The sequence below is a fragment of the Galeopterus variegatus genome, unplaced genomic scaffold (genome assembly GCF_000696425.1).
Source record: "Galeopterus variegatus unplaced genomic scaffold, G_variegatus-3.0.2 Scaffold2891, whole genome shotgun sequence".
Taxonomy (NCBI): domain Eukaryota; kingdom Metazoa; phylum Chordata; class Mammalia; order Dermoptera; family Cynocephalidae; genus Galeopterus; species Galeopterus variegatus.
In genome coordinates, this window is record NW_007729002.1 from 35,862 (window position 1) to 46,873 (window position 11,012).

At 37.7% G+C, this 11,012-nt stretch overlaps 1 protein-coding gene across 1 annotated transcript in view; it reads right to left on the bottom strand.

Moving 5' to 3' along the window:
• SMURF1 (SMAD specific E3 ubiquitin protein ligase 1) overlaps positions 1–9,752 on the bottom strand; it is a 28,651-nt gene extending 18,899 nt beyond the window's left edge. The window contains exons 1-9 of the mRNA XM_008583351.1: positions 9,718–9,752; positions 8,381–8,489; positions 7,134–7,267; positions 6,910–6,975; positions 5,620–5,695; positions 3,607–3,848; positions 2,752–2,836; positions 1,273–1,419; positions 12–210 (exon numbers count right to left, since the gene is read on the bottom strand). Of these exons, the coding sequence (XP_008581573.1) occupies positions 12–210; positions 1,273–1,419; positions 2,752–2,836; positions 3,607–3,802 (627 nt within the window). The 5' untranslated portion in view covers positions 3,803–3,848; positions 5,620–5,695; positions 6,910–6,975; ... (1 more) ...; positions 8,381–8,489; positions 9,718–9,752. The remainder of the gene's footprint in view (positions 1–11; positions 211–1,272; positions 1,420–2,751; positions 2,837–3,606; positions 3,849–5,619; positions 5,696–6,909; positions 6,976–7,133; positions 7,268–8,380; positions 8,490–9,717) is intronic.
• Between the last annotated feature and the right edge of the window lie 1,260 nt (positions 9,753–11,012).

Here is an 11,012-nt window from a genome sequence, read left to right on the forward strand (position 1 = left end):
GACTACTATACCTCAAATATTTCTTCTCTGGATACTTCGATGCGGCAATGACCAGCTTGGGGTTGCTGAAGTGACAGTTCATGTCTGAGCACTTTTAGTTTCTGGACTAAATCTCGTTCATATCTCTGGGCAGGAAGCTCCTCGTCTTCCACGGAGGCTTCGCTGGGCACCGGCAGTGGCTGGCTGGGTTCCTTTAGTTGGCACTGGTGACTTGAGGGGAAAAGAAGTGGCGCAGTTACTCCAGGAGCCACAGTAAGGCTGCCATGAGCCACACCCCGCACCCTGAGAGGAGAGGTCAATACCCACCACTTCAGGGGCAATGTTTCTCTCTGATGACATCACTATGTACCTAGATGTGTAAAAATTGCTGATGGCCACCATTAACCTAAATATAGGTCTAGGGTACAAGAAAAGAGACACCCCAGTTCTAAGCAACCACTTATCTCGTACATTATAACTACACATAAAAACAGAAATTGCAGTCATTTATTACATACCTGTTACATACATATGACAATGGCCGATGCACTACTTGATGTGCCTTGGCAGTCAGAATGAAATGAGTGGATGGAAAATATTTTTAAAAGGAGATAACAGTGAAGGGAGATAATATGCACAAGAGCAAATAACGAGTGAAATCTAGCGGTAACCATTCCTCATATTTATCACCAAGAGATTTCTAAGCCCACTCATTAAGAACAAACTTTGGGTAAAATAAAAGGACTAGGATGAACAGTGTGACAAAGTGGCATTTGTCTTTGTTCAAGTTTTGCCACTAGTGTCAGCTGTCAGAAGAGCTTTGTGGGATATTTTGTTCTGAGAACACAAAAAACCTGGAACACTGGCTATGGTATCCAAGATCATTCCCAGTTCTAAGTTATTTAGGAATGATGGGCACAGGAAAAAGCCTGGCCCTTCCTGAGCGGGCTGTGTAGGCACGAGGGAAAAGCCTCACTTCCCTGCTTCTCACTTGAGGGGCCATCAGTGCTGCATGCCAGCGCTTCATCAGTGAAGCCCCCTGATACTATCATCTCCGTGCATTTTATTTAGGCTGCAAGAAAAGGGCAGCCACAACATATGGCTTCAGAACTGTTCACGGCTAATTTCAGATATTAAGATATGGAGGTGTCCACCAAATATTTGTCATATTTTGCTCATGCTTATTATTGTCCAACAAACAATGCAGTACATAAATTGAGAAAAATCTTAGTACAAACAACACATTAAAGTATAAATGGAAGAAGTCAACAAAGAGGTTTTAAAAAGTCTTACTTCATGATGTGGTGTAACCTTGGGTCTGTAAACTGGGTTGTTCGGTTATTATGATCTACAAAATATATTCTCCCAGAAACTGTACTTCTGACTTCCCAACCTGGTGGCAGTGGTCCAAGTTCATCACAATTCACACTGTTAAGGTCTCTACCAAAATGGAAGATACAGAGAGGTTTGTCCAACTGGGTATGTAGGAAGAAGACCAAAGCTTCAGCGACAGGAGCCACAGAGGTTCCTTATCAAGGTGTCTGTGTCCCGGTTCTGCTAAGATGGACAGTCATGGTGCTACTTACGCCAAACCCCCACTGAGTCCAGGCCTCTTTGCTGCAAAAAGCAGCAACATCCAACAGATAAAAATGGAACTTTCAGAGCTTACAACCATGATAAGGAACAGGGTCTATCCAGGGAATCTCATTTCTTATATGAAAGAGGGCCAAAATAGGAATAAGTTTCTAAATGCTGTCAGAAAACTATCTGAATTCACAGGTTAAATTAAATGCTCAAGGTCAGGAAGGTGTCTTCATTGGAAAGCTCCCAGAGAGCACCAAGTTTTTCAAGGCTGAGGGAGATATATTAACATGCATTCAAAAAATTGCGATACTGAGCAGCTGCACAAGGACGAGGCATTCTCATTTTCAAGTTGGCTTTTAGTTAAGCAAGTGTTTTTAATTCTAAGCTCTTGATTAATTATTTCAATACAATTCAGTCAGGTGGGAGCACACAGCATTACTGACCAAGATGCTTTTCTAATTAACACAAAAGGCTGTCATTTCTTACAGTGGGTACTAAAGAGACACCTCATTCATTTGCAGGTAATATTTCCATTCTAATTGTAGATACCGAACTGCAAATTCAACATAGACTTGGAAAATCAAAGACAGGAAGCTTATTCTCAGATGAAACAAATTATGAATAAAAAGAAAATGAGCATTACTAAAAATTTTATTAGGAAGTAATGCTATTCTTAAAAAAAGAAAAGAAAAAAATGGCAAAGCAAAGAAAAAAAGAAACTTAACTCCGTTACAGGGTGGGGTGGGGGTCTCTCTGACCTGGGCTCAGATGTATGGCCTTGTAGAAGGAATTCGTATAGAAAAGCTTCATCTCCCCCAGGAATGGTCCCCAAGGGACTGAGGCAATAGGGACAGTAAAGTAGAAGAGAGAAAGGGTAACAGAGTCTTTATATTTCCTTTTTAACTTTTTATTATGGAAAATTTTAAGCATATAAAAAAGTAGAGAGAGACCATGATAAACTACTACATAACCAGCTTCAACAATTATTGACTCGTGGTCAACCTTGTTTCAAATGTGCCCTTATTCGCTCCCCAACCCCAATTTGTTTGAAGCAAATCCCAGACATCATATCATTTCATTCATCAATATCTTTAGTTTAAAATGAGAACAACACATTATGAAGTGTACTGGCTTTCCAAGTAAACTGCTGGAAAAACGCTTGGATGGTGTGCGTTTTAGAAAACCTACCTTGGTATCCTGGGGTCATGCCACGTGCTAACTCCCGTCTGTGTGTGCAAAAAGTAAACTTGCCCCTGTACTGTTGTTCTTTGTTCTGCACAAGAAATTAGGGGATACAGTTATATAAATTCAATTCTGAGGAGAGTTTCAACCAATCCTCTAGTTATCTTCACACAGATTATAAGCTTTTTTTTCCTACGTTCTTTAAAATCACAGAGAAAAGGTCTGAAAGGGCCATGGTTAGCTTCTGCCTGACTCCAAGTCACAGCCCTGTATGAATGTCTGGGCATATCTTACTTTCTTTTGTGACTCCTACAGAGGAGTGCTCACCTTACTGAGCCATGCGCTAGATGGGACACCTTGATGTACGTGTGTCTTCTCAGGACTGACCTTATGTTCACCTCTGTTATCTCCATATGCTCTTGCTTCTGGTACTGTCTGGCCACATGTGAATTATATTTCCTCTTCTTCTGGGTCTTCTCCCTGTTGTTCTCATTTGTTGTCAAATGATCCCTTCTTTTCACCCTTACCCCATGCTGTTCTTTCCATGCTCAATCACAGAGTGCTACAAATACCCTCATCTAGCCTATACGTCATCTTGGTTCTCTTTGGTATTAATGTGCCTAAAGTTTTCATATGATTTTTAAAAAGAAAGATTGAAGCAACTGTTGACAATTCATGATTAGGAAGACTTATCACCATCTTTTTCCCATTACTTGTCTTTACACCGCCTAAACCATCAAATGGCACAGCCATGTAAACGTCAGCAGTTAAGGCATGTATAAGTTACTAAAGAGTTTTAAAAAATAAAGCTCTCTGAAACGCTGCAGATAACAGTTTCAATGGCAGGGTGAACTCTCTCACCATAGCCTTCAGGCAGCTCCGGCGACTGGTGGCCATGGGGTCGGTTCTGAGGCGTCTGTAGTGAACCGCGGACCTCAGGATTTCGAAGTCGCTGCGCCTGAATTCTTTGATCCTGACTTGGGGATTCCACAAACCTGCAGTTGCCTCCACCAGCAGCAGCACCAGTACTATCTGTGTAAGGGGCGGGTTCCTCCATGAAGCAGCTGAGGGGCCTTCCAGGCCCCGAGTCGTCATACACCGTTCTGGAGAGGAGAAGAGCAAGCAGGCATTGGAACCCCATAGAAGAGCCATGAGACTAGCACCTGAAAACTCCAGGCAATGCTGTCACACGTGCTCATTCTGCTTTCCTTTAACAATTTAGAGTGTTCTGGGTGCTTAGTTTTATAAAATTCATCATATCCCATTTAAATAGAAAGACAAACAGACTTGAGAGGAACAGGTGGCCAAACGGAGCCATATCTAAAGTGTCACCAAGGCCACCGTACAGTTTCATGCTAGGGTACAGCTGAACGACTGGAAAATAATCCTTGCACAATAAGGAGCTCGTGAAATGACATTTTTTTTTTTAATTTAAAGTCAAATCCAAATACTTGATTTTCCTTGTCACATAAAATACCACAATGACTTTAGGTACTTTTTAAACATAAATCTTCACTTCCTAAGCAATTTGAAGACAATTTACCTTAACAGGCTATTTTCTCTATAAACAAGTACATTTTAAAAACTACTTATATAAAGTTCAATCCCTGTACCTGCCAGCCACCAAAAAACCCCGAAACAAACAAACAAAAACTCTCAAAACTACTTATATTGAAAAATTTCAAATACATACACAAATCGAAAGACTAGTACAAGAGACCCCCCTGTACCCATCACCCAGCTACAACAATGACCATCCTGTGGCTGCTCTTCCAATTCCTTCCCTCTACTGGGTTATTTTGAAACCAGTCCCAACATTTTATCATCTCATCCTTAAATATGTCAGCATATCTTTTAGATCTAAAAGATAAGTATTTTTCCCCATTATCACAGCTAAGAAAATGTACATTGATTTTTTTTTTTAAAAGATGACCGGTAAGGGGATCTCAACCCTTGGCTTGGTGTTGTCAGCACCATGCTCAGCCAGTGAGCAAACCGGCCATCCCTATATAGGATCCGAACCCATGGCCTTGGTGTTATCAGCACCGCACTCTACCAAGTGAGCCATGGGCCGGCCTTACATTGATTTTTTTTAAAAATCATCAAACACTAGTCAATGTTCATATTTCTCCAATTATTTCATAAATCAGGATCCAAACAAAGTCCACACACTGCATTTAGTAGCTATGTCTCTTAAGTCTCTTTAGTCTCTTTTAATATTAACTTGTAGATTCCCCTTTCTTCCTTTTTATTCATTTATTTTTCTTGCAGGGTATTTGTTGAAGACATTGGGTTGTTTGTCCTATAGAGTGCCCCATTCTGGACATTGCTTACTGCATTCCCTTGGGGCTGTGTGACACATTCCTCATTCCCTGTATTTCCAAGAGGTATGTTAATATAGATCATCTCTCTCTTGTGATGTTGTCAGCAACTATTAGTGATTATTGCTTAGGTCCATTAATTCATGGGGCATTGTCAGATTGTGATAATGACCAATGATTTTTTGAGGTTTTTTGTTTGTTAGTTTGTTTTAGTTTGGGTTCCCCCCCCCCCAAGTGTCATTAAATATTCATCTATTTTTAACAGATTTGATGTGCTTTGATTCATTGCAGTTATAATTCTTACTGATGCTCAAACTGCCCCATCTTTGGCCAGTGGGAGTCTCTTTAAGTTGGATCCTGAGTCTTTTGGGTACAACCCCAACATTCTTTATAGCTTCCTTTAGAGACAAGTAAACTAGATCAGTTTTATCTCAAAGTCCTTGCATGAACCTCAATCATTCAGCACAGTGACGTAGGTAGAAGGACAGTTTCACATAGGCTGAGAGCCTAAGGCAGCAGAGACCTCAGCACGTATCACCACAGTTATACGTACCCTTCATTTTCTAACAGTCCTCTGCAGTCTACCACAGACCCTCCAGTGCCTATTCTGTCTCGTGTCTGTAAACTGACTAAGACAGAAAAGAATAGCTTGCATTAAAATCCAGTGGCATTTTATACAATTGTAACATAGTGAGCCATTGCAAATTTATGATTTATGTACAATATCATAAAAAAGTGAGGCATACGTACATACATACGCACATATATCTCTATGCTTTCAAATATGAAGCACTTTACTCCAATAGCTGAAAACCACCACATACCACTTGCAATATTTCTTGTAAACATGGGGCAGAAAAGGGGGCTCTGTTTCTCATGGTCTCCATAAAAATAACAAGATGCAATATTCAGTTCGTCTAAGTTATCTTATTTAAGAAGATTTTTATTTATGTTTAGTAAGGACACAAAGAGCGCTTTCAGTATCTGCAAAGTCTAGATTAATCTAAATGTTTACTCTCTATCTCCACTATGAACAACAAAGACACTTAAAAAGTTGTTCTCAGTTGTTCTTCCCCTGGCACAAGGAAAAGAAGAAAATGCAAACAGAAAGCATTCTGTGAGAGCTTTCAGGATGTATACCCACTGTTTATGTCAGGTCAAGCCTTCATAAGACAATACCTAAAAAGATTTGGGGTTATAAAATTACTCTGGTGTCTGCTGAAATACCATTGTCTTTGATTCCTTGCCACGCATACAGTCAACATTTGAGTTAACCTAAAATACTAATAAAAATGGGGTGGTTAACAGGATGAGCAACTTAAAGATAAGTCATTTCCAACAGAATGCCTCTAGTCAACACTTTGTAATTAGGACATTTTCATTTTTCATTCTAAATAATGCAAACCTTAGACTCTATAAATCATATTACATGGAATTCTTCACAAATCATCTTTGCTTTTTATAAACCATGGGTCTTCCAGAAGAAGTGATTTCCCAATTCTTGCATATGTGGCCACCAATCTTATCATCTACCCTTGGATAATACAATGACAAATTAATTGTCCATTAATATGATGATTAAAATTACATTTAAAATTATAACCCTAAATCTTTCTGTACCTGGGTTATAACTCAACTTTAAATGTCAGGATGAAGGGAATTAGATAAAATAATAAAAACTACACAGGACAAAACTTTCTAGTACTGAAGAGATGACCCATGTATGTGGTTTGTCCTTTGAAGTATGTACCATCATCAGTGCCTACATGGATTTCTCAGTGATGAAGAGTTGAATGTTACGTTCTGTAAAAGCATCTCTTTATACAGACGAGAAAGTTCTTACCCACTATTTGGCCACGAACTGCATCAGTATCTGAGGGATTTAGTTTGCATAGATCCAAACGCTGGTCTGCAAACAAACAATTCAAAACTTAACCCAAGGAATGTTAACTAGAGAGGAAGGCAGGAATTCTGTATTCAGCATTCAAAAGAAAAAAAAAAAAAAAAAAGATGCCTCATAATCTTCCTTCAGTTGCATTAAGAAGCAGAAAAGCACTTGGTTCTTACATCCAGTATCTTTTAATCTGCTGATGGCATTGGAGAGCAGCCGCACACAGCCCAGGAAGCCAGCTCCCTGTTTCTTGTGAATTTTCTTGTGGTTCCACACGCTGATGGTTATAGAATCAGTTTTCCCAACATATCTAAAAAGAACATGCAAAATCATTTTTAACTGTATTTCTGAATTATGATATCTCATTCAGATTTTTATCTGATTGACTTAAGAAGCCTTTTAAAATAATATTGGCTCTACATTCCACATATAACAGGCATTCAATAAATACACATCTGCTAACTTCAATGGGCTGAGAAAAAGGACTACAATGAGTTATGTAAGGAGCACACGACAATAATAATCTTATAACGGATCTTATAATGGATATTTTAGGACAATGACATGATTAATAAATTTCCATCAATTAGGATTAATATGGAATATTACTTTGCAACAAGGGACTACTCATAAGCCCATAGATCCATTCAAAGTACACAAAAGGATACTAACCAAGACATTAAACCCCCACTTACTCTCAGTGCAAGTCAAACATAGAAAGTAACTTTTAGGACAAGAATTGATAAACACTTTCCAAGCCACTTATGGAACCACAGTATAATTGAAACTGAGTCTAAGAATATAATTACTAAAAGACCCGCCCAAATACAGTATAATTTGTATTAATAAAAAATAGTCATTTAGTATTACTTTGATTAAAATTTCTTAGCAGGGACATGGAAACATGGGTGCATATAAAATAGTGATCTTTAAAGTACAATCCATTTTTTGAATGAATAAGAAATTATCTGATATACATTCAATCATGCAAAACTATATTTTCTCTTGCAGAAAATATATTTGTACTAAAAAGCAAAATTTTAAAAAATAAACAGAAATATATACACATAATAATGAATTTTTAAAGTAAAAACTTCAACTAGGTTTAGGGTTTTCCTGAGAAACAGTAGCATGTAGGGTACATGGATTATGGCCTTTTTTCTGCTAAGATGACCAGGAGATTGACAAGTTTGAGGAGCATACTTATGAACCAAACCATAAAAAGCTATGAAAATGCCAAATGCAAGAACTTCCAAGTACATGAATTCTAAAATTAGGCAATATAGATTCATTTGGCTAATCGCTTTTGTTATCAATAAAAAGTTAGTAATCCTTTTTTTTTTTTTAATTAAATGCTCCCCTTAAAAGCTAGATATTTACCTTCCTGCCACTCCCCAAATGGCTTATAGAATGTTGAACTTACAGATCATAGTGTTGGTTCCACTTTGGGTCCAGCGTGTTTTTCACAGTGTCGGTTGAGTGGCACTGCCCAGACCCATCCACAACAATCTTTGCAAAGGGGTCAGGGAGTCCTAGAGGAGAAAGGACAGCCACACCTAGATGAGATTATAGATCTATCATCGTGATACAGAACACAGTCTTTTCAGGCTAAAGGGTACTTCAAGATCATCTAACTTGGGAAAGAAAATTATCATTGTACATTTTATGCTCTAATGTAAGGTTAGTTTCAATGGCAAAATAAGTTTATTCGATTTAGCTTTTTAAGAGAGACAACCCTGTATGCCTCCAAATAGGCTTAAATTCAAATTTCCATTCCTGATGAGCACTAAGTGGGACTAATTAAGTGGAGGAAAAGGTATCTGAAATAAACTGCATTTTTTTTTTGTCCTTTTTGTGACCAGTTGCACCGCGCTCAGCCAGTGAGCGCATCGCACTGGCCATCCCTATATAGGATCTGATCCTGCGGCGGAAGCGCTGCTGCCCTCCCAGTGCAGCACTCTCCCGAGTGCGCCATGGCTCGGCCCTGAAATAAACTGCATTTATACTTTCCAAGAAATGTCCAGAAATCTTGTTTACCGATCTTAGCCTATGTTATTTATGGAAGCGAGAGTTCACCAAGTCTTAATTCAGTAAATCGCTGCAGGCTAGAGTATGAATCTGAGAGGTTTATTAGATCAGACAAGTGTCAAGGTAAGAGGTTTTGGAGACAGAGCTGAAGGCGAGCCATCACTCTGGAGTTTTCTAGCCACTTGTATAGTGCCTTTGAGCCTAAGTTTCTTAATTTTTAAAGTGTGAATAATACCACTTAAGAGCTGAGCAGCATTCTTGTGAGGATCAGAAAGTGTGTGAAGAACTGAATGCTGAAGGCACCGACTTTATAGTAAGTGAATTTCTTAAGTTAATAAGTGATTCCTTCCTTTAGAAAAAGATTATCTATTTATTTTTATACTTGCTTTCATTACAAGGCTTTTAAAGTGTGATTTAATTTATGAAATTTGATTATCAATTTTACTCAAACCCAGCTATTTTATAGAAAAATATCCTATTTGTATTTAAGCTGAGAGCACGACAGCCAGTGGAAAGCAATACACTAATGGGTGGGGAGGCAGAGAAAGCAGGGTGTGGCTGGAATGGGGAATGAGAGAGCTCCAAATGAAGTTTGTCAAACCATGGTTTCTTTTTTAGTAAAGGGCAAGACTTTCAGGAGAATATGCCTAGTGTTTTTTAAAAAGTTTAAAATTTCGGAAATTCATGAATAATATTAATACTACAAGAGAGCAAAACTGGGTGTTTACTTACTGAAGAAGTCTTTTTTGGCAAGGTTCTTGGCACATAATACTAAAAACAAATACACAAAAATGATGAGGGTTAGCATTCATGTACAAGATTTCCACCATAGTTAGTCTCTATTTGCAATGAAAAAAAAGCGGTTCTAAAAATTACCTTTGCTGAGGACTTATCTTTCAAATTTAGTATCGCATTAAACAAAAAACCAACAACTATCTAAAAAGCATTATCTCCTCAAATTGGGGATCAACTACAACAAATACAAAATCCTTTAGTTTACACTTAAAATCTTGCTTGGAACATACAGATGGATTTACTGATATACTCTTACGCTTCATAGGATCACATAAAGACCAATTCAAATAAAGACCTGAAGTATTTACCTTTATATCTACTGCTAACAACAAAAGGAGCTATGCATTTTTGATATTCTGATAAATAATACAATTTTGTAACTGTAAACTTTGGTATGTTGGAGAATAGAAAGCAAGGGGACAGTAGTAGAAAATACAAGGCCATTATCAGGGTGTTGATGACAAAGTGCATGTTAGGAATTTGGCACAGTGTTGGTATATAGAAAGAATGCAATTAATGCTATTGTCATTATCTTACTATTGAGGTGATATCAATTACTGTTAAGAAATGTTGTCAGCAGACCTGCTACACATTGAAAGTGCTACACAACAAGAATGCACTATTAGTACTTTGCTCTTTTGAGTGCTTCAGAAATTTCACTAATTTTTAAGAATGTAATGTTTTATTAAGGACTTATAAATATATTATTATTTTACAAAAAATATGTTCATATAATATATACTGCTCTGCAAACTTTTCACTTAGTATTTTTTTTTTTTTACATAACAGCATTATCAAGATTTAATTCACATACCACACAATTCACCCATTTGAAATGTATAACTCAGTGACTTAGTATATTCACAGGTTGGACAACTATCACCACAATCAATTTTAGAACATTTTCATCATCCCAAAAGACACACTACACCCATTAGCAATCACTTCTCATTTACCCCCAAACTCCCCAGTTCTAGGCAACCACTAATCTAGCTTCTGTCTCTGAGGATTTGCCTATTCTGGACATTTTATATAAATGGTACCATGTAAAATGTGGTCTCTTATGACTGGCTTCTTTCACTTAGCATAATGTTCTCAAGGTTCACCCATGTTGTAGCATGAATTAGTACTTCATTCTTTTTTATAACTGAGTAATCTTCCACTGTATGGATAGATGACATTTTCTTTTTCTGTTTATCGGTTGATGGACATTTGGGTTGTTTCCACTTTTT